This window comes from Hypanus sabinus, chromosome 25, assembly GCF_030144855.1.
Source record: "Hypanus sabinus isolate sHypSab1 chromosome 25, sHypSab1.hap1, whole genome shotgun sequence".
Classification (NCBI taxonomy): Eukaryota; Metazoa; Chordata; class Chondrichthyes; order Myliobatiformes; family Dasyatidae; genus Hypanus; species Hypanus sabinus.
This window is the reverse complement of record NC_082730.1, coordinates 4250909-4275769: the sequence shown is the minus strand read 5'-3', so window position 1 is coordinate 4275769 and position 24861 is coordinate 4250909. Positions and strand designations below refer to the sequence as shown.

The 24861-nt window shown below is 46.2% G+C and overlaps 1 protein-coding gene across 1 annotated transcript in view; it reads right to left on the bottom strand.

Annotated features, from left to right (window-relative positions):
* Positions 1-239: 239 nt before the first annotated feature.
* LOC132380871 (uncharacterized) overlaps positions 240-24861 on the bottom strand; it is an 85407-nt gene continuing 60785 nt past the window's right edge. Inside the window, exons 10-14 of the mRNA XM_059949789.1 lie at positions 10148-10435; positions 7796-7945; positions 7565-7653; positions 4115-4221; positions 240-474 (exon numbers count right to left, since the gene is read on the bottom strand). Coding sequence (XP_059805772.1) covers positions 240-474; positions 4115-4221; positions 7565-7653; positions 7796-7945; positions 10148-10435 — 869 coding nt within the window. The remainder of the gene's footprint in view (positions 475-4114; positions 4222-7564; positions 7654-7795; positions 7946-10147; positions 10436-24861) is intronic.

The following is a 24861-nucleotide window of genomic DNA, read 5'->3' as shown; positions in this document are numbered from 1 at the left end:
GTGAGTCCCTTCTCCCCGTTCCACCTCAGTTTATCTCGCCAACCCCAGTGTTTCTGTTACTGCATTGTGCTGTGGTTGTTTCTGCCAATGGATCACCTCTTCCCCTCTGATGCTGTTTTCACTTGACGTTGCTGGTGAAATCTGTACACAGGGACATGTCAAGCATATCCCTTTGGGTGCTGTCACAGCCTCACAGATGTCTGGTCTCCCAGAAGACAGAGAGAAGTGTCTCTGGTCTATTAACAGGATTTTTCTTGTTGTGGATCCTTGAGATCATCGTGCAGTGAGTCATCCTTCCCAGTGTCCTGCCCTTCAATCTCGGTCAGTTTCTTTTCCCCACACCTGCACTTTCTGGAGCAGATGAGGCTGGGATCACCCCAGTCCTGCTCGATCTCCACTACCTCTCCTCTCTCTGATGCCAGCTGTTCATGCAACCGTTGTGGGAGGAGGAATCCGAGGGACGGCCCTCCACGTCTACCGGACCACAGCCCATGCACAGTACCACACATGCAAGGACCAAGATGGTACCGCTACCTCCTCTCCATCCCGCTGCAGAGGTGGTGGGTGCAGAGGATACGCTAGGTGCATCCTCTGGAGGGTCTACACGAGACACCTCAGCTCCACTGGCCATGTAGCTTCCATCCTGTTGGCCCCCTCTTTCCTGCCAGGGAGTTTAAAACTCCAGGAAATTGTACATAGAAGCAGAGAAAACCTGCAGCACTATACAGGCCACATGGCCCACAATGCTGTGCCAAACATGTACTTACTTTAGAAATTACCCAGGGTTACCCATAGCCCTCCATTTTACTAAGCTCCATGTACCTCTGCAGGAGTCTCTTAAAAAATCCTTTCGTATTTGCCTCCACCACTGTCACTGGCAGCCTATTCCACACACTCACCTCTCTCTGTGTAAAAAACTTATCCCTGACATCCCCTTTGTAACTACTTCCAAGCTCCTTTAAACTGTGACCTCTCGTGCTGGCTATTTCAGCCCTGGGAAAAAGCCTCTGACCTTCCACTTGTACCAGGTCACTTGTTTCACCTTGCTGTGTGCCCGCACAGTGTGCCATCGCACTTTGTGAATCTGTATGTCCCTCAGGCCTGATGTGATGAGATACGATAGTTTCAAGAAGTATTCACTCTCTTTATCTACCACAGTTTCTGATTTATCCTGGGGGGAGGAGTGGGGACGGGGATGTGTGTTTCAATTGTAATCTTGGGGATGGGGGGGATGTCTGGAGGAGAAGGAGCTCCCGGATTGATTGTCAGATATACCTCTTCTGTGTTTCCGAGGCTGATACCATGCTCAGACCAACAACCTGTTTCCTGTGTGGGTGGCATCCATGTATTGAAGCATCAACAATGGGTGGTGGAGTATGGAATGGGGAGGGTTCCCCAGCCATAAGGCTGTGGTGTGACATGGGCACTCCTGCTGTCTGTCTTATTTGTTAGGTAAACGATTACCATAAACAAAGAAGGTGCGGCTGACTCGAGGGTTGAGGCGTGCAGCTGCAATGCAAGGTCAGAGCGAGGTCGAGGGAAGTTTGAGGAAAGGAGGTGGGAATGAGGTTGAGATATGGTTAAGATGGAGCAAGGGCACGTGAAGTGGAGAAAAGTGGGAGTGGAGGAGCTTTGGAGACTGTCCACCTAAACCGAGAGCGAGGCCTGATCGATCTAACTGGGTCATTTGGGAAAGGTCAGGTCCGGGCCAGAATGTGGCACCGGGATCCATGCACAGAGCGTATCGATGCAACAAGGCCCCTGTCTGAGAATGAGGAACGATCTGATGTTTGGATGATTTAAATGCTGGGCCAGGTGGATTGAAGAGGAAAGGGTGTTGGGACTGGAGGTGAGGGACAGGCCGGTTCTGCTCACTGCACTGTGACATTTGCTCCGTTCTTCACTGCGATAATGCTGAAGCTGCAGCCTGTTCCAGGTGCTCCAGACTTTGTGTATGTGGACTCACTTTCGTTCTAAATGCTGTTGCATCTCTTATTGTTTCTACAAGTAGTGTTTTTTTCTCTCTCTGCACATTTGTTGGTCTTTTTAACTTTATGGGTTCTTTTGTGTTTCTTGTTTTGTGGCTGTCTGTAAGCAGATGAATCTCAAGGTTGTGTCACGTATACATACTTTGATAATAAATGTACTTTGAACTGCGAGGTGTTTGTGAAAGGAGTTGAATACGATGGAGTCATCGAGACACACAACAAAGAAAAACACCCTTATTATCTGTGACAATCTCTGAGTACCAGATTACACTTGACTGCAGCTGGTCTATAGTTTTCCATTGCTTGGTAACACAGTTGCTTGTCCAGACACTTCTTAAATATTGTGAGCATTTCTGCCACCTCCATACCCTCAGGTAGAGTGTTGCAGATTTTTTACCTCCTGTTTCCATTGAGAGTAGGGGAGATTCAAATGAGAGGACATGATTTGAGAGTTGGGGGCAGAAGTTTAAGGGAAACACGAGGGGGTATTTCTTTACTCAGAGAGTGATAGCTGTGTGGAATGAGCTTCCTGTAGAAGTAGTAGAGGCCAGTTCAGTTGTGTCATTTCAGGTAAAATTGGATAGGATATGGACAGGAAAGGAGTGGAGGGTTATGGGCTGAGTGCAGGTAGGTGGGACTAGGTGAGATTAAGAGTTTGGCACGGACTAGGAGGGCCGAGATGGCCTGTTTCCATGCTGTGATTGTTAGATGGTTATATGGTAAATGTCCCCTTGAACCTCCTATTCCCCACCTTTATACCTTGGCTGGCTTTGAACACCTAGGCCTTGAGGAAAAATGTACAAACCTCCTTCTCTATTCTGCCTGCAATAATGTAGATCTCCATCAGTGTCTTCGGATCTTTCCTACATCCATATGGAAAATCACAATGTACATTCAAAATTCAAAATAAATTTATTATTAAAGTACATATATGTCACCATATAGAAACATGAGATTAATTCCCTTGAGGGCATACTCAGTAAATCCAAGAAACACAATAAAATCAATGAAACACCGCATCCAACATGCACACATAGGGTCCAGTAATGACCCCTGTGGGATGAAAGTGGCCATAGGCTTCCAATCACAAAAGCAACAGTCCACTATCACTCTCTGCCTCCTATTACCAAGCTCACTTTGTACTCAATGTACCAACTTGCCTTGGATCCCAGGAGGTTAAACTTCTGGACTTGCCTTCCACATCCTAGAGAGGTGTAGAGAACTCGAATGGTCATGTGGTGTGTATGAGATCACATGGCTAGATCCTGTACAACATGGCCATCGCCCCATCTATGCTGTATCCTTGCATCGCTTATATTAAATCCCTGTCTCTCGTTCTCCTCACTTTCCAAAAACTCACTCTCCCTTAAACCCGAGACACAACCATATACTGGGAATCTTGGGCAACACACACTTCATGCTGGAGGAGCTTAGCAGTTGGGGCAGCAGTCAGCCGAATCGTCAACTATTATTCCCCGGTAGAGACGCTGTCTGACGTGCTGAGTTCTTCCAGCACTTCGTGTGTGTTGTTGCTCCCTTAAACCTTTCCATTTTTCTCCCTCTCTTAAATCCCTGTTCTCCACTGAGTCCCACCTCATAGCCATTCCTCATAAATCCAATGTCACTCTGAAATCTTCTCCCCTCCGCCCTCTTTTTTCCCTTCCTGACTTCTGGCAGAAGGTTGACAGAGTCTCCTGGATCCCCATCTTTCCCCACTGATAATTCTGCACCATCAGTGTGAACCTGTGTTCGAGAATTGATCACTCAAGATGGGAGAGTGGTGAGCATTTGGAAACTGGGCACAGGCTCACATTATTCATTTAATTATTAACTACTGTTTGAGTAGGATTAAACAAGGTGATAATCTACAGGGGACGTTCTGACAAAATCTCTTCCACCAGCCAAAACTGGTGACTATTATTGAACTAACATTCAACACTTTCTAAGTACAGCAGGAAAGAGCAGCAATGCTTGTGTCCCATAGTCCTCACCCCCCACCACGACAGTGGGACAGAGAGGAAACCTGCATCTTCAAGCCACCAGTCCACATGCAGATCCCCCTGAGAGTCTGTCCCTCCTTGTTCCAGTGCCAAGGGAGGGACGATCCATCCTAGACTACAGGATACTGTTCAGGGGCTCTGTCCTCAGGCCATCCACGGGAGGGACTGGCACGGTACATCACCGCAGCGTACTCAGTGGGGGTAGTCTCGGCAACGACCTCCGGAGCAGCACACTACAAAAGAAACAGAACCTGTCAGCTCTGGGTGATGTAAGGGAAACAGAGATAGGACACACTGCATCAGAAAGTCTTGGAGACTGGGAAACACAGACAGGGAAACAGAGCCCAGGACCCAGTAAGGGATATACAGACCAGAACACAGCGGCAGGACCTGGAGAGAGGACACAGGAACAAGGAGATACAGACTGGGAGCCAGAGATAGGGCATCAACATAGGGAGATATGGACCAGGACCCTGAGACAGGGAGAACTAGATGAGGACACAGAGGCAGAGAGATCTGGATGAGGACACAGAGGCAAGGAAATATGGACCAGGACTGGGAAACAAGACACGGAGACAGGGAGATATAGACCAGGACCTAGTGATAGGACATGGAGACTGGATGCAGAGACAAGGACTCTGGAGAGGGGAGACATTGAGACTGGACAAATGGACACAAAAGACCTGGACATACAAAGCAATACACAATGATGGAAATTCGGATCAGCAATAATCGACTGACAAACAATGGTACCAACCCAGCATCAACATGGCCTCATTCTCAGTGCATTCACAATGTACTCACAAACTGCCCATCGACACAAATATTAACTCCACGACTTATCATAAGAAATGCACACACTACTGGGCATAACTGCATGTATAGGGACAGTGAACCCAGTGAGTGGGTGTGGGGGGACAGTATGTCCCAGTGACTGGGTGTGTGGGGACAGTGTATCCCAGTGAGTGGGTGTGTGAGGACAGTGTATCCCAGTGACTGGGTATGTGGGGACAGTGTACCCAGTGACTGTGTTTGTGGGGACAGTGTACCCTGTGACTGGGCATGTGGGGACAGTGTACCCAGTAAGCGGGTGTGTGGGGACAGTGTACCCAGTGACCAGGTATGTGGGGACAGCGTACCCAGTGACTGGGCGTGTGGGGACAGTGTACCCAGTGACTGTGTTTGTGGGGACAGTGTAACCAGTGAACGGGTATGTGGGGACAGTGTATCCCAGTGACTTGGTGTGTGGGGGACAGTGTACCCTGTGAGTGGGCATGTGGGGACAGTGTACCCAGTAACCGGGTGTGTGGGGACAGTGTACCCAGTGACCAGGTATGTGGGGACAGTGTACCCAGTGACTGGGCGTGTGGGGACAGTGTATCCCAGTGACTGGGTATGTGGGGACAGTGTATCCCAGTGACTGGATGTGTGGGGACAGTGTGTCCCAGTGACTGGGTGTGTGGGGACAGTGTACCCAGTGACCGGGTATGTGGGGACAGTGTATCCCAGTGACTGGGTGTGTGGGGACAGTGTGTCCCAGTGACTAGGTGTGTGGGGACAGTGTACCCAGTGACCGGGTATATGGGGACAGTGTACCCAGTGACTGGGTGTGTGCGGGACAGTGTACCCACTGACTGGGTGTTTGGGGACAGTGTGCCCAGTGACTGGGTGTGTGGGGACAGCGTGTCCCAGTGACTGGGTGTGTGGGGACAGTGTACCAGTGACCGGGTGTGTGGGGACAGTGTACCCAGTGACCGGGTGTGTGGGGACAGTGTACCCTGTGACTGGGTGTGTGGGGACAGTGTACCCAGTGACCAGGTATGTGGGGACAGTGTAGCCAGTGACTGGGCGTGTGGGGACAGTGTATCCCAGTGACTGGGTGTGTGGGGACAGTGTGTCCCAGTGACTGGGTGTGTGGGGACAGTGTACCCAGTGACCGGGTATGTGGGGACAGTGTGCCCAGTGACTGGGTGTGTGGGGACAGTGTGTCCCAGTGACTGGGTGTGTGGGGACAGTGTACCCAGTGACTGGGTGTGTGGGGACAGTGTACCCAGTGACCGGGTATGTGGGGACAGTGGGGGACAGAGTACCCTGTGACTGGGCATGTGGGGACAGTGTACCCAGTGACCGGGTGTGTGGGGACAGTGTACCCTGTGACTGGGTGTGTGGGGACAGTGTACCCAGTGACCAGGTATGTGGGGACAGTGTATCCCAGTGACTGGGTGTGTGGGGGACAGTGTACCCACTGACTGGGTGTGTGGGGGACAGTGTATCCCAGTGACCGGGTATGTGGGGACAGTGTATCCCAGTGATTGGGTATGTGGGGGACAGTGTACCCAGTGACCGGGTATGTGGGGGCAGTGTACCCACTAACACTGTGTGCACAGAGGGTACAATTGCTGTTAGATCTGCCTGACAGTGTACCCAGTGACTGGGTGTGTGCTGGACAGTGTACCCACTGACTGGGTGTTTGGGGACAGTGTGCCCAGTGACTGGGTGTGTGGGGACAGTGTGTCCCAGTGACTGTGTGTGTGGGGACAGTGTACCCAGTGACCGGGTATGTGGGGATAGTGTACCCAGTGACTGGGTGTGTGCGGGACAGTGTACCCAGTGACCGGGTATGTGGGGACAGTGTGCCCAGTGACTGGGTGTGTGGGGACAGTGTGTCCCAGTGACTGGGTGTGTGGGGACAGCGTACCCAGTGACCGGGTATGTAGGGACAGTGTACCCACTGACTGGGTGTGTGGGGACAGTGTACCCACTGACTGGGTGTTTGGGGACAGTGTACCCAGTGAGTGGGTGTGTGGGGACAGTGTATCCCAGTGACTGGGTGTGTGGGGACAGTGTAAACCAGTGATTGGTTATGTGGGGGACAGTGTACCCAGTGACCGGGTATGTGGGGACAGTGTATCCCAGTGACTGGGTATGTGGGGGGCAGTGTACCCAGTGACCGGGTATGTGGGGACAGTGTATCCCAGTGACCGGGTATGTGGGGACAGTGGGGGACAGAGTACCCTGTGACTGGGCATGTGGGGACAGTGTACCCAGTGACGGTGTGTGTGGGGACAGTGTATCCCAGTGACTGGGTGTGTGGGGACAGTGAACCCAGTGACCGGGTATGTGGGGACAGTGTATCCCAGTGACTGGGTGTGTGGGGGACAGTGTATCCCAGTGACTGGGTGTGTGGGGGACAGTGTATCCCAGTGACCGGGTATTTGGGGACAGTGTATCCCAGTGATTGGGTATGTGGGGGACAGTGTACCCAGTGACCGGGTATGTGGGGGCAGTGTACCCACTAACACTGTGTGCACAGAGGGTACAATTGCTGTTAGATCTGCCTGACTAGGCTTGGAGTTCACTGAGGTAAAAGTTCAATTGACTCCTCAGTGGTAAATGTGATCTTGCTGTGCCTCAGTGTGTACGCTGCTGTGTTCTGCAGTGGTAGTTTGAACAATTTCCGGTGACAGGAACCCATGGTTGGTTCTGGGATTGTGCAGATTACATGCAGGCCTTATGTTCAGGCTGCCCCGATGAGGGTGAGTGGCCCCTTTCCAGGGGTAACATGTCTGTCATTACCCTGTCATTTCCCTTGGGGGGCTGCTCGACACTGCGATTCTTCTGCATCCACTGAAGATCTGTGTAAATGATGCCTGTCTCCGCTTGGTCTGTGGGACAGAAAGCATAGGTGACAGGGTCTGTACTAAAACTATTCCTCTCTTCCAACCCTGTTGTCAACTCCCTGCCCCACCCCATCTCTGTCCCTCCCCCAATTACTAGACACAATGACAGGGTGTCAGATCTACTTGCCTTCAGTCCCTGAAGTTCCTTCCCTTCCATCAGCTCTTCTCCTCCGTGTGACCCTGAGGATCACAGTGAGAGCAAAGATCAGGAGGGTCCCCGCCACTGACAGTACAATTACCAGGGTCAGTGCAATCGACACCGCTGTTGGTTTAGAAGCTGTAACACAGAGGAGAAAAGATTTCCTGATGAATCCAGTCCTCACCCTCCCAGAGACACAGGATTGATGAATTCACTCCATCCCTCCTCAGTCGGAGAAAACTCCCTGTCACCTCAACATGGTCCCTCAGTACCCTGAAATCACCATCACATAAATCCCCTCCAAACCCCACCTCTCCACCCTGCTCCCCTCCCTTCCAACATCCCTCAGTCCCTCCAACCTTTTTCCCTCCAATAACCCTCAGTCCCCTGAGTCCCGATTCCCTCCGATCACTATCACCTCACTGTCCTCCATCCCACCCCTCCCCTCCAGTACCCCTCAATCTTTCCATCCAATTCTCTCCATCAAATCACTCATCTCCAAACCCATCACCACCCCTCTGATACCCGTCAGTCCCCTCTTTCCCCACTCCCTCTAATCAACATCACATCACTGACCTGCACTCCACCCCTTCAATACCCCTCAGTCCTGTCATCCTCTATTCCCTCCAGTCACTATCACATCACTCCCCCCATTTCCTCCTGCTGTATGGTGCTCCCATTGGTACACAAAAGAACAATACTGTTGACATTTGGAAATATTGTGACAGGAATTAAGGAAATGGTGGAGGAATCCAAACTGAAATTGCCCATCTTCTCAAACATAGAAACATAGAAAACCTACAGCACAATACAGGCCCTTCAGCCCACAAAGCTGTACCGAGCATGTCCCTACCTTAGAAATTACCTAGGGCTACCCATAGCCCTCTATTTTTCTGAGCTCCAATGCACCTATACAGGATTCTCCTAAAAGACCCTGTTGTATCCACCTCCACCACCATTTCCAGCAGCCCATTCCACTCATTCACTACTCTCTGCATTAAAAAAACTCACCCCTGATATCTCCTCTGTACCTACATCCAAGCACCTTAAAACTGTGCCCTCTCATGTTAGCCATTTCAGCCCTGGGAAAAAGCCTCTGACTGTCCACACGATCAATGCCTCTTATCATCTTATACGCCTCTATCAGGTCACATCACATCATCCACCACACCAAGGAGAAAAGGCCAAGTTCACTCAAACTATTCTCATAAGGCATGCTCCCCAATCCAGGCAACGTCCTTGTAAATCTCCTCTGAAACCTTTCTATAGTTTCCATATCCTTCCTGCAGTGAGGTGACCAGAAATCTAAATTGGGTCTGACTTTACCTCTTGGCTCTTGAACTCAATCCCCTGGTTGATGAATGCCAATGTACCATGTGCTTTCTTAAAAACTTCAGTTTGTATGTATTCTGCTCTCAGACACTGTCTGAGAGGATACTGCAGAGGACCGTTTACTTTGTAGTTAACCTTCAATTTTGTATTTTATACTAAGCCTCCACTCATATTTGTCAGCATAGCCTGGGTGAGGATCTGCAGTGCATTTTGCAGATGGTCCATACTGAAACAACTGTGCAATCTTGCTGGAGTGAAGGAATGATTAGATTGGAGGGAAGGATTATTTAGGATGGCTGAGATACCCAGTGGTCAGGGAGGTGGAGGCTGAGCTTGAGTAGAGGGGTTATTGAGGGCCAGTGTGAGGGAGGTGGAGATACACTTAGTTAGGCCCCACTTGGAGGACTGTGCTCAGTTCTGATCACCTCATTACAGGAAGGATATGGAAACCATAGAAAGTGTGTCGAGGAGATTTACAAGGATGTTGCCTGGATTGGGGAGCATGCCTTAAGAGAATAGGTTGAGTGAACTCCTTGGAGCAAAAGAGGATGCGAGGTGACCTGATGGAGGTGTAAAAGATGATGAGGGGCATTGATTGCGTGGCTAGCCAGAGGCTGTATCAAAGGACTGACATAGCCAACACAAAGGGGCATTGTTTTAAGATGCTTGGAAGTAGATACAAGGGGGCTGTTAGAGGTAAGTTTTCACGCAGAGACTGGTGGGTGCATGGAATGCACTGCCAGCAATGCTGGTAGAGACAGATCCAATAGGGTCTTTTAAGAGATTGTTCGATAGGAGCATGGAGCTTAGGAAACTCAGGGGCTGTGCTATAGGGAAATTCTGGGCAGATTTTAGAGTAGGTTACATGGTTAGCACAACATTGTGGGTCAAAGGGTCTGTAATCTGCTGTAAATGTTTATGTTTTTATTAAGCTCTTCTAAGCTGTCCCATCTCACAGTCCTGGGATGGGGAGATAACTAAATCCCAACTCCTTCCTCTGACACTCACTACATGTGTCCAGATTACAGACGTTCCCCAGCCGGACCTGTGCGGTGTCCTTACTGATGGGGTTGCTGGCCTCACACCCGTACACCACATCCTCCATCTCTGCTGTGCAATGAACCTGTATCGTCTCTCCGTGTTTCCAGAAGTGATGGCTGCTGTTGTCTCCTGTAACATCTCCCCTTCTCCACCAACTGAAGCTGGTGTGGTTGCCAGAGGTCACGGAGCAGGTCAGGCTGAGGTTACAGGTCCTGGTGATGTTCTGAACCGTTATGTTTGCTCCTGACACGGGCTCTGAGGGCGTGAGAGAGAGATAGAAGATGAGTAAAGGAGATCATCGTGGACAGCTCAATCCTCAACGCCCTCGTCCCATCCCCAACAGTCCAGAGTAAACTTCAAACCAATCCCACCTCATTTTTACCCAAACGATTTAAACCTTCCCTCACTCTGCTGTTCAGTCACTTGCTGCTGAAGCAAGTTCCCACGTGCTGCACCCTCTTTCCCAAACACAACCCACACTCATCTACAAACTCTCCATCATGTTCAGTTTATAGCGCTCTATTCCAGAAATTCTCTCCATTTCCATGTCTTTTGTTCCTCCTCTGTGTGGTCCCTGAATCCCTGCAAAGCCTAAAACCTGAGTGAGCCCCAGCCCTGAGCTGCCTTGAATCTGGTCCAACACAAGACACAGCCCATTCTATTCTGCAATCTCTCAATCTCCACTCTGCCTGCCCAGATTATGATGAAGGTGTGAGACCCTGAGAACCTGTTCCATTGCTTACGTCTCTGTGCTCACACCCTCTCCCACCGAAAGCAAGGATAAGTTTCCTCTGGCCCTTTCCTTCGACCCCACTGGTCTCCACCTTCAGTGGATCAACATCTATGCTTCCTGGTCCTTTCAATGAGACTGCATTGAATCATAGAGCATTGCAGTGGCTAAAAAAGCCCTTCAGTCCATCTAGTCCATAACTAGCCCCTCTGACCTACATCTGGACATTGCCTTCCACATCCCTCCCAATATTTATTCAAATCTCATTTAGACATTGAAATCGAACCTGGTCCCAACACTTCCACCTGCACCTTGTTCCACCCTCTGGGTGAAGAAATTCCCCCAACTTCCCCTATAACTCAGGTCCTCAAGTCCTGATACTCTGCACTCTTTCAATCTAATTGATACCTTTCATGTACATAGGTGACCAGAACTGCACAAATACTCCAAATTAGTCCTCTCCAAGGTCTTATAAAATTTCAACATCACATTGCAACTCCTGTACTCAATCCCTTGATTTGATGAAGGCCAATGTGCCAAAAGCTTTTTTTATGACCCTATCTACCTGTGACACCACTTTGAAGAAATTATGGTTCTGTATTCCCAGATCCCTCAATTCTACTACACACTTCAGTACCTGACTGGTTGTTATTTAAGTTCCAGCCTGGTTTACTTCCCAAGGGTCAAAGTTTCATACTCATCTGCATTAAATTCAAGCTGCTAATTTTCAGCTCATTATTCCTGCTCTACAGGCTTTGATAGTCTTCCTCACTGTCCTATACACCCCCAATCAGTGTCATCCACAAACCTGATGATCCAGTTAACCACATTGCCATCCAGATTGCTGATAGAGATAACAAATAAGGACCCAACACCAATCCTTGAGGCACATCACTAATCACGGTCCTCCAATCAGAGAGACAACCATCTCGTAGATCACCTGCAAAGCCGATGTTGAATCCAATTTGCAACCTCAACCTGAATGCCAAGGCAATAAACATTCTTCACCAACATCCCATGCAGGACATTGTTAAAGTCGATGTAGACAAATTTAACTGCTTTTCCTTCATCAACTTTCCGATATCCTCCTCAAAAATCTAGACACAACCTACCACACAGAGAGACATTTCAACTATCTCCCAATCCAAATACTTTTATGCTTGGTCATTTAGAATACCTTCGAGTAACTTTACCCATTTAGTTTACACTATCCTCAGACTTACATTCCACTCCCTTCCCTCTTTCTTACATATTTTGACCAGTTTCTCCCTGAGTAACACCTTGCTCTGCTCTACTGCCACACCCACAACTCCCACCACTCCATGTCCCACACCACGTTCTGGACATCCACAGGAGGAAGTGTCACAAAACCATTTCCCTTCCCTCGATGCAGGGCACCAAAGGAATGAAACAGAGATTGACGTGTACTCCTAATGCAGTGAACTCACTCAGTGTTCACACGGTGACCTTCTCTCCACTGAGAAACCAGACTCAGTGTCACCGACCACCTTGAGGGACGTTTCAATTCAGGCACCATTGTGACTCAGAATTTCTAGAGGCTGTCACTTTGATTCTCCATCCTGCTCCCACTCTGATACACTGATTCTGACTTCTGACACTATTCCAGTGGAGACCAGTGTATAGACAAGGGCCCGTCTCCAGCTGGATCTGATGCAGAACTTGCAGTTCTCCATCCTTTCATAGAGCTGATGTATAGAACAGGTTAATTGGCTGAAAGGTTTCATTGACTACTATCTGATTCAGAGAGTCATAGAGTCCCAGAAAACTACAGAACAGAAACAGGCCCTTCAGCCCATCTAGTCTATGTCGATTTCTTAATCTGCCTTGTCACTCAACCTGCACCAAAACCATAGCCCACCAGAACCATTCCATACCTGTACCTATCCAAATTTCTTTCAAATTTTCAAACCAAACTCACATACATCATGACTGCTGGCAGTCTATACAGTGTGCTCAGCACCCATTGTGAAGGTTCCTCCTCATGTTCCTCTTAAATATTTTACCTTTCACCCTTAACCCATGACCTCTAACTCTGCTCTGGCCCAATCTCAGTGGAAAAAGCCTGCTTGCATTTACACTGTCTATCCCCCTCATAATTTTGTAAACCTCAATTACTTTCCCCCGACTTGATCCCAGAGGAGGTCTCTGTCTTCAACCCATGTTCATGACTTTCGATCTTCTGTGTTCTATTTCCCATGTTCTGATGTTCTCCTCCCTCTAATGGTGAACATTAACACTGGGATGGAGGATGTTGTAACATGAACTCACCGGAGAGACACCAAAGCTGGTGGATATAGAAATGTCTTATTCAACAAAAACAAGCAGCAGGCATCATATTCAGACAATCTTGGAGGAAACGGCCTCCCGACACAATATTATATGATATTTTTATATGCTAAAGGTCAGTGGTAAATGCAGGATAATTGTATAGATTTAATGTATCTACAATGCTTCCTTTGACTTGCATATAGTTTTTACACACCCCCTTCTTCACACCCACACTCCAGACCAGCAAAATGGATGTTAAATGGAATTGTCTGGTTTGCAATGAACTCCAGCCTACAGCTGCAAGAAAACTACTGCTCAGAGAAGCATTTTACATTCAATCTGCAATCCACCTTCATGTCTGAAGATGGGTTGTTGCTGAGGTTAATATTTGTGATATTCCTTAACTACACAATGCGCTCAAACAGTGGAGAGAAGGTTTCTCAGTCAGACGCTGCTGAGTGAGATTATTGTGAATGTGATATTACTGTCAGAGTGAGTCAGGAACCATATTGCTGTGTGTCCGTGTACTGTGTCACTCACTGGGACACTATATTCAGTATAATGAATACACAAGGTCTCACTCAGCACAGCACAGCATGAAGGCTGAGGAATAAACACCTTGCTGAGCTCAGACCTCAGTCTGTGGGAATTATCAAGCAGTGTCCTGGGAAACAGATGGGATAACTGGGATCCCTGAACATGACAGACCAGGCCTTTGACCTGGGGTAGAGTGTGTAACTGAGACCCACAGATACAGACTGTCCAGCCCATTCACACCAGGTCCATTCTCCCTGTGTGCTGAGCTCCCTCAGTCTCAGACACATGAGATTCCCCATTGTTGGTTCGATCCCTCCCGGCTCCTGACTCCGCCTCAGTGGATGTGGCGGGTGTATCCTCCAGACTCACTACACTGGAACCGTGAGCCCAGCCCCAGCCACGGGTAGTCAGTGGGTTTCAGTAAACAGAGAAACACACAGGATCTGCCCTCACCCATCCATTAGGGGTGTTTCAGGAACTGGTGGCCCCTCCGCAGTGTCTCACTCACCGTACACCTCCAGTCGCACTCTTGTTTTATTTTCATGTCCTGAATGTCTTGTAAAAATCACCTCATAATCACCAGAGTCATTTCTCCGTAGATCATGGATTTCCAGACTGACGTTCCCGGGATGGAATGTGATCCTGTTCTTGTACTGATCGATTCTGAAGTACGTGATGTTCCCTTTCGAGTACGTCACAATCTTGATTCTGGGCGATACCCGAATCCAATGAACCTCAGGAATGTCCGGTCCGACTGGGATCCCAGGATGTAAGGAGACCGAGTGTCCCTGAGTTCCGGTCACAGTGGTTGGGGGAACCGCAGTCCCAGCTGAGGAGACAAGACAAGACAGTCCATAGGTGAGGTCAGTGATAGGAAGAGGAATCACACCTGGGAAAATCAAAGACACCAGAGAAAGACATTCGGCCCATCATGTTGCTCCCAGCCCTGTGAGACAAGCAAGACAAAGTTCCTGTTGTTTCATGCTGAGACCCTTCATCAGGACTCAAGACTCTGTGTACCCAATCCGGAGAAATGAAGTTTCAGCCTGCAGCCAGGTATCAATGGTCGGGTGGGGGTTGTGGTCACAGACATATTCATGGAGGTTTGAGATCTGTCACAGGGATACCCTCACTGTGGGTGTGCAGGGGTCAGGAGGTCGACTGATCGGACTCAAGGTGACCACCACTCAGACTGAATTGTCACTGGACCTGGGTCCCCAAGCTCTCCTACAGAGCTGGTTCAGCACAAATTCAGCCGTCTCTGGGAAATGTCCCACCGGCAGCACCTCCCATCCCCAGGGGGTTCCTTGCACCGGCTGCTCCTGTACACACTGCACTGTCCGACCCTCACCTGTTGCCTGGATCTCCAGTATCCGGTGGTGAGTGTGAAGTCACAGTTAGGGTCCGTCTCTGAGGACTCTGCCACTTCTCATAAGACCTTGGAGCAAAGATGGTGTACAGTCCAATGCTACAGTTTCTGGGCAGGTTTCTGGTGTCCTGGACAGTCAGAATTCCCTGTTTAGATGGATAGAGGTCTCTAGTGAGCTGCTGTCAACAGCCTGTGCCCCACTAGGGGTGACTGGCTTAAGAAGGGTGTAAGAGAATCTAGCTGGATGTGGTGGTGGAGATGGTGTCCAACCTGACCTATCGGAACAGGCTTCCTGTTCACATCTATACATTCTGGTTAATATCCTGGATGAACTCAGCAGGTCGGGCAGAATCCGTTGAAATGTTGGCTCTTTTCTCATTCCACAATGTGACCTGAACTGCTGACTGCTTCTATCTCTGGTCTCATATGATGGAGATGAAGAGATTTTAACAAATGTATCAGAGTTTGTTTGGGACAACTTCTCTGGTTCCAACCCATTTCCCGGCCATGTGCGGCTGTACAGTGAAGCAAGTACTAAATACTCCTGCTAGTTGGACCACACGGATCTTTAGTACTTGGCCAGGAATGCCATCTGGACCAGACACCATTAATGTAGGATGAGTGTAAACAGGTGGTTTGGTTAATGGAGACTCAATGGGTTGAAGGTACGATTTCCCTACAGTATCTCTCTCTGTCTCACTTTCGATGGCTTCTCCACACTGAGATGCTGGTCACTGAATCCACTGCAAGGCTGTGGCTGGAACACACTCAATGTTCACTTTATTAGATACAACTGGACATCTGCTCGTTAATGCAAATACCAAATCAGCCAACAGTGGCAACAACTCAATGCATAAAGCATGCAGACATTGTCATGAGGTTCAGACCAAACATCAGAAATGTGACCTAAGTGTCTTTGACTCTGGAATGATTGTTGATGCCGGATGGGATGGTTTGAGTATCTCAGAAACGACCGATCTCCTGGGATTTTCACCACATCTATCTCCAGATATTACAGATAGTGGTGATTAAAACTAAAAAACAAATTGAGCTGCATTTCTTTGGGCAAAAGTGCCTTGTTTATAAGAGAGGCTAGAGGGAAATAGCCAGACTGGTTCAAGCTGTCAGGAATGTGACAGTAACTCAAATTACCACACGTTACAACAGTGCTGATGGAGCAGATCATGATGCATGACATCAGCAGAAGACCAGGAACATACCTTTAGCGGCCACTTTGTTAGGTACAGGATGTTATCAATAAATGGCTGCAATGTGTAAAATCTCCCCAGACACTGAGCAACCGGGTTACATTCACATACATGACCACAAGCGTCTTAATCTTTGTATTATTACCCAACCCATAACCACATCATAACACAGTTGATGGGATCAGCGAGGACTTACTCAGACCCTGCTGTGGCTTTTAGTCCCTGTGGGATTGGCATTAGTACTGGAGAAGGTGAGTACAGTTCCACTAGGACAGACTGTGATCAGACTGAATCCAATCACAAGGGAGGTAGACTGAGCTTTAAATTTGATAAAACTGGTTTGGGAGGGGGACCCCAATGCAGGGAACTCTGGAAGGTTGAAGAGGAGTAACAAGGAAGCAGAGAGGGGTCTCAATAACCAGGAGGAGTACAAACTGAACTTGTCTAAATCTAAACAAACTACTGAAGGTCATATGTGTGAGTTCACTCTGCAGGAAAGTGATCATGATGCTTTTGTCATGGTGTCAGAACAACACAGACCTCAACATAATCAAGACAGAAGATCTAGTTGTTGACCCAAGGAAGTGTGAGTGTGTACACAACCCTGTCCTGATCGAAACAGCTACTGTAGAGATGGTTGACAGATTTGAAGCAGGCATCCTTATCAACAGCACAGTCTCCTGCTCTGTTCAACTCACATAGTGATCGAGAAAGCACGTCAAACCAAATTGAATAAAAGTGATCAATACAAAGAGAGTTTTACAATCCTTGTGATCCCAAATGAGACACTTACAACACAAACTGAAAACCCACTTTGTGCAAAGACAAGCAATTAGACATGAAAAGTTCACAATCGAAGGAGCACTACATGCCCATGAGGTGACACTGGGAAAATACAATGCACATAGAACTGAAAAAATCCCTCTCTTTTTTAAAAGCAACTCATAGTTGTGACACATACAACTTACTCAAGTTTCCCATTGTGTGATACGTTCTTTCTCTCTCTCTCTCTCTCTCTCTCTCTCTCTCTCACACAATTACAATGCTTACTCACATGCGTGCACTCACACACACATGCAAACACTCACACTCGCTGCTCTGTTGTTCCATTGTGTGATCCGGGTTCACGAACACTTTGCCGAGCTCGTGTCAACATGACGAGCAGGATCAGGAAGCGGACGTGCTACCATTGAACCACACAACGTATTCAACTGATCGTGGCTAAAACTTTTTCTCCCCATTTCCTTGATCTTTTTAATATCTAGAAAACAATCAATGAAAGAAGAATTCCTCACGGGAGAATCCCAATGTTTTCCCACAGTATGCTGGCTGGTTTCATTATGGCCTGGTATGGGAACCATGTATTTGAGTGAAAGTCCTACAAAATTTAGCAAATTCAGTCCAGTACATCGGGGATAAAATCCCCCCCAGCCACTGAAAGCATCTACATTAATCATCGACATAATCAAAGATCCTCACCACCCAGGCCAAGTTCTTTCTCACTGCTATCATCAGGTAGAAGGTACAAGTGCCTCAGGACTTGCACCACCAGGTCCAAGAACAGGTTGTTTATTGCTATTCATTCATATTTCCATTTGCACAGTTTGTTGTCCATTGATCCTGTTTACAGTTACTGTTCTATAGATCTGCTAAGTATACCTGAAGAGAAAATATCTTAGGGTTGTATGTGGTGACAGATATGCACTTTGATAATAAAACTTATTTTGAACTATTTGAATAGAGGCCTAGTCTATTTCCTACGGTAGTGACATGTCAGACCCACAACATCAGAAACCAGTCTGTTGAATTTTTGTGATAATTCCTCTTCAGCATGATTTCACACCCATTATTACAGATTCCAACATTGCCCCCACTCCCAGTGTCAGCTGGGGAGGTGAGTGGTTCCCAGTTTTCTCTCTCTCCCTCCTTTTTGAAACAGGCTGAAGGAACCATTCCTGAAACTGTAGAGTTTGGCAGATGATAACCGGAAAGTTGAGTAACACTACTGACATCTTGGCACAAACTCCGGGATGGAGATCAACAGGCCTGTGTCAGTTATCCATTTTCATGATGTTATTTCATCATTGATGCTGACTGATTTTATTTCTACACTTGTATTCAACACTTGTCTATCCTGTATTTCTGGCAGGTTTTTGTGTCCTCCACAAAGACACACAAGAAGACACGGTTTATTTCCTCTACAGCTCATAGAATAGTACAGAACATTGCAGGCCCTTCAGCCCACAATGTTGTGCCAACCCTCAAACCCTGCCCCCCATATAACCCAAGAACTTCAATTCCTCCATATACCTGTCTAGTAGTCTCTTAAACTTCACTATTGTATCTGCCTCCATCACTGACACAGGCAGTGCATTCCATGCACCCACCACTCTCTGAGTGAAAAACCTTCCTCTAATATCCTGCTTGAACTTCCCTCCCCTTATCTTAAAGCCATGTCCTCTTGTACTTAGCAGCACTGCCCTGGGGAAGAGGCGCTGGATGTCCACCCTGTCTATTCCTCTTAATATCTTGTACACCTCTATCATGTCTCCTCTCATCTTCCTTCTCTCCAAAGAGTAAAGCCCTAGTTCCCTTAGTTTTTGATCATAATCCATACTCTCTAAACCAGGCAGCATCCTGGTAAATCTCCTCTATACCCTTTCCAATGCTTCCACATCCTTCCTATAGTGAGGCGACCAGAACTGGACACAGTACTCCAAGTGTGGCCTAACTAGAGTTTTATAGAGTTGCAACATTACTTCGCGTCTCTTAAACTCTATTCCTTGACTTATGAAAGCTAACACCCCATAAGCTATCTTAACTACTCTATCTCCTGTGAAGCAACTTTCAGGGTCCTGTGGACATGTACCACTAGATCCCTCTGCTCCTCCACACTACCAAGTATCCTGCCATTTACTTTGTACTATGCCTTGGAGTTAGTCCTTCCAAAGTGTACCACCTCACACTTCTCCGGATTGAACTCCATCTGCCAATTGTCAGCCCACTTCTGCATCCTATCAATGTGTCTCTGCAATCTTCGACAATCCTTTACCCTATCTAAAACACCACCAACCTTTGTGTCATCTGCAAACTTTCCAACCCGCCCTCTCCCCACACATCCAGGTCGTCAATAACAATCACAAAAAGTAGAGGTCCCAGAACAGATCCTTGTGGGACACCACTAGTCACACCCCTCCAATCCTAAAGTACTCCCTCCACCACAACACTCTGCCTTGTGCAGGCAAGCCAATTCTGAATCCACCTGGCCAAACTTCCCTGGACCCATGCCTTCTGACTTTCTGAATAAGCCTACCATGTGGAACCTTGTCAAATGCCTTACTAAAATCCATGTAGATCACATGCACTGTTCTACCCTCATCTATATGCCTGTTGAACTCCTCAAAGAAATCTATCAGGCTTGTTAGGCACAATCTGCCCTTCACAAAGCCATGCTGACTGTCCCTGATTAGACCATGATTCTCTAAATGCCCATAAATCCTATCTCTAAGAATCTTTTCCAACAGCTTTCCCACTACAGACATAAGGCTCACTGGTCTATAATTACCTGGACTATCCCTACTACCTTTTTTGAACAAAGGGACAACATTCGCCTCCATCCAGTCCTCCAGTACCATTTCCGTGGACAACCAGGACATCAAAATCCTAGCCAGCGGTTCAGCAATCTCTTCCCCTGCCTCGTGGAGCAGCCTGGGGAATATTCTGTCAGACCCCGGGGACTTATCCATCAAAATGTATTTTAACAACTCCAACACCTCCTCTCCCTAAATATCAACATGCTCCAGAATATCAACCTCACTCATATTGTCCTCACCGTCATCAAGTTCCCTCTCAGTGGTGAATACCAAAGAGAAGTATTCATTGAGGACCTTGCTCACTTCCACAGCCTCCAGGCACATCTTCCCACTTTTATCTCTAATCAGCCCTACCTTCACTCCTGTCATCCTTTTCTTCTTCACATAATTGAAGAATGCCTTGGGGTTTTCCTTTACCCTACTCGCTAAGGACTTCTCATGCCCCCTTCTTGCTCTTCTCAGCCCCTTCTTAAGCTCCTTTCTTGCTACCCTATATTCCTCAATAGGCCCATCTGATCCTTGCTTCCTAAACCCCATGTATGCTGCCTTCTTCCACCGAACTAGATATTCCACTTCACTTGTCACCCATGGTTCCTTCACCCTACCAATCTTTATCTTCCTCATCGGGACAAATTTTTCCCTAATATCCTGCAAGAGATCCTTAAGCATCGACCATGTCCATAGTAAATTTCCCTGCAAAAACATCATCTCATTCACACCCACAACTTCTAGCCTTATATCCTCATAATTTGCCCTTTCCCACTTAAAAATTTTCCTGTCTTCTCTGATTCTATCCTTTTCCATGATAGTACTAAAGGCCAGCGAGCGGTGATCACTCTCCCCCAGATGCTCACCCACTGAGAGATCAGTGACCTGACCCGGTTCGATACCAAATACTAGATCTAGTATGGAATTCCCCCTAGTCGACTTGTCAACATACTGTGACAAACTGCTCCCTTCCTGTTCTGACTTACACCCATACTGAATCAAAAGAAGATCCTGCTACATTACCCACCCTTTCTGCAGCTGTAATAGTAACCCTGACCAGTAATGCCACCCCTTCTCCCCTTTCCCCCCCTCTCTGTCCCTTTTAAAGCACTGAGATCCAGGAATTTTGAGAATCCATTCCTGCCCTGGTGCCAGCCAAGTCTCCGTAATGACCACTATTGTATGTACCCAAGCTCTCAGTTCATCACCTTTGTTCCTGATGTTTCTGGCATTGAAGTACACACTTTAGCCCTTCTACCTTACTACCTTTACACCCTTTCTTCTGTTTCTCTGTCCTCAAATCCTCTCTATATGCTAGATCTGGTGCTGCTCCATGCACTTCTTTCACTGCTCAATCGCTGCGGGTCCTAGCCCCCTTGCAAATTAGTTTAAACCCTCCTGAACCATGCAAGCAAACCTACCTGCAAGGATATTGCTCCCCCTTGAGTTCACGTGCAACCCATCCAATCTCTGCAGGTCCCACCTTCCCCAGAAGAGATCCCAATGATCCAAAAAGGTAAAACCCTGCCCTCTGCACCAACTCCTCAGCCACGCATTCAACTGCCATCTTCTCCAATTCTTACCATCACTATCACGCAGCACTGGCAGCTATCCTGAGAACACCACCCTTGAGGTCCTGTTCTTCAGCCTTCTGCCTAGTTCCCGAAACTCACACTTCAGGACCTCATCCCTCTTCCTGCCTATGTCGTTGGTCCTTATTCCCCAATGCAAAGACCAACCTCTGTCTGTAAGGAAACTACAGTTGTACCTGCTGCTATGTTTGTTTCATTTTCTGATTTTGGCTCTCACAGTCTGTTCTTAATATCCTTCAATTTTCCATTTTTGCTTTCTTCAACAATATTTCTGTTACCCTTTGCTGTGTTCGTAATCAATCTCAATCCTCAGACTTATGACTCATTCTGGATTCTATTGGTGGCGCTAGATGGACTAGGTCACATTTTGGCTCTGCTCCGGTCATTTTTCAATTTCCTTACTACCATTTTATTATCTATATCAAAGTGTTTTAATGGCTTTATATGTTTGAATTCTGAATGTTAATCGCCGTAAATGACTACTAAGGAAGAAAGGCATTAGCCCAAGGCAAGGTAATGGAAATGGGAAGAAAGAAGGTGTCTTCGAACAACCTAAACAGCCTCAACTCACTTTGCTGGCTGTCTCCAATCTTTTGGATGAAAAACTTGATAAGAGATTCTGTGCTTTGAAAGTAATGTTAAAGGAGAATGAAGGTAAACTGGCAGTACTCAAAAAGGAGGACGAAAAACAGCAACATCAAATTTCAGAGCTTAGTGAAGCTGGAAAACAGAGATTCCAGACTGAATTCTTTGGAAAAGAAACTAACCTCAGCTGCTCATACATTGGAGCAGTATAAAGTCAAGGTTATTGATTTGGAGAGTCGTAGTCGCAGACAGAACTTGTGAATAATAGGACTCAGTGAAGACGTTGAGAGCAGGGACCTTACTAAAATTTTTTCTCAGTTCTTAATGGAGGCCTTTGGCTCGGTGGTCTTTACTTCTTCTCTGGTACTCGACCATAACCATCGGGATTTAAGACCAAAACTGTTGAAAGAGTTAAAACCGTGCCCTGTGATTCTTCGATTTCACTATGTGAGTACTAAAGAGCGCTTAATTTGAATTACTAGTCAGAAAGGAATTATTTTACATCAAAATCATAAGTTTCATCTGGTTAAAGATTATTGTCCTGAGGCAATGCAAGAAAGCTTGACTTTCAAATCGGTGATGTCAGAATTATATCAAAGGAATTTCCGACCGGCTCTGCTATACCCCATTCGTTTAAGGGTTGTTCTGCCTGATAAATTGTTTAAGTGATTTAAATCCATAGATGACACACAACAATTTCTCGAGGAGCATTGTTTGAGCTCAGATGTTTAATACATTTACCGTTCCTTTATGTTTGTATGTAGCTGGTTTATTAGTTAATAACTAGTCTATAGATTCGAACATTTTAAGTTTGTAGAACTTTGCCCTTGTGCTGATTCTTCTAGTACCTTGCTTTGGCGTGCGGAGGTTTATTATGTTTCTATGTTAAAGTTCCTTTCTTTTTCCTTTATTATTTTCCTTTTTTATTTTTAATTGTTCTCTTTAGAAAGTTATTAAGACTCTGGCTTGATGATCATTTGTTTTTTCTTGAAATATTATTAAGATTGTATTCTACTTCATTTTTTAAGACCTTGTCTTTTGAAATGGTCTGCAAATGGCTGTTTTTTTTTTCTTAACTTGTGTTTGGCATTCCTTTTGCAATGTTTTGACTATGGGTGTTTTTTTTTAAATCTGGAGATTTGCCATCAAGAGAGATGGAGGTAAGGAGCTTCTTAGGTAGTTCCCTGGCTTTCTATTGGCCAGGTTTTGGGTCTTTGTCGCAGTAGGGGGGAGCTATTTTTATTTCAGTATTTTTCATTTGGGCTGATTTGAAACTACAAAAATGTCTGTATTGTCGTAACTTCTGGTTCCTCTTTAAACTTTTTTCCCTCTTCCTGATTCATAAGTTTCCAATGCAATATGGTTAATCCTTTACATACTATATCATTTATTTAAAGAAAATGGATAATATTATTAACTTTGTTTCATGGAACACGAATGGTTTGAATCACCCAATTAAACAGAAGAAGATTTTAAAAGTTTTTCATAGATCAAATGCTCTGATTATTTTTGCGCAGGAGTCTCATGTGAGTAAGGATAATAATCAGAAGTTTTTAGGTTTTGGAAAGTGCAACAGTTTCATTCTAATTCTTCAACCAAAGCGAAAGGCATATCCATTTTTATTTAGACTCATCGATCTCATTTGATCATTATGAGACAATCTCAGACCCATATGGTAGATTGCTATTAACTACTGGTTTACTTTATAACCAAAAAGTAGTTTTGGTTAATATTGGTCCAGAATGTGCTGGTTAGGCACAGGAGTACATTCAGCCAGAGATTCATTCCACCAAGATGTAACACTAAGCGTCATAGGAAGTCATTCCTACCTGTGGGCATCAAACTTTACAACTCCTCCCTCGAATGTCAGACCTCCTAAGCCAATAGACTGGTCCTGGACTTTATTTGCACTTGGCATGAATAACTTATTAATATTTAATTATTTATGGTTTTATATTGCTATATTTCTTCACTATTCTTGGTTGGTGCAGCTGTAATGAAACCCAATTTCCCTCGGGATCAATAAAGTATGTCTGTCTGTCTGTCTGTTTATGCACCAAATACTGTCTATCCTCAATTATCTAAGCATTTATTTGTATCTCTTCCCAATTTAAATGAATATATGTTAATAATGGGCAGAGATTTTAATTGTTTTCTGAACCCTATGATGGATAGGTCTGCACCAAATCAGGTACTTCCAAACAAATCTGCTACTTTTATTAATTCCTTTTTAGTTGACGCAGGAATTTTAGAAATTCGGAGCTTTTAAATCCCAATGATAAAGAGTAACCTTTCTTTTCTCCGGTATATCATAATTCCTGTAGAATTGATTACTTATTTATTGAATCTCGATTATTTTCATCTGTCACTGCCTGTGAGTGTGATACAATCGCCATTTCCGAAGATGCGCCTTTGAATTATCAATTAAATTATTTGATGTAACTTTTAGTACTAGATAATGGCGGTTCAACTCCATTTTGCTTCATGATTTAAATTTTGATAATTTCATTAAAGAAAAGATTGCATTTTGTCTTTTCAACTATCTCAATGGAAGAAATTTCCAGTGGGATATTATGGGATTCAGGTTTCCCCCGCGATTCGAAGGTAGAGAGTTCCTATGAAATTGTTTGTTTGCTGGAATGTCGTAAAGTGAAGAAGCAATTACCATTTATTTATATGGGAAAAATTTGTGAGCATTCGCAGACCCAAAAAATAACCTACCAAATCATGCCAAATAACACATAAAACCTAAAATAACAGTAACATATAGTAAAAGCAGGAATGATCTGA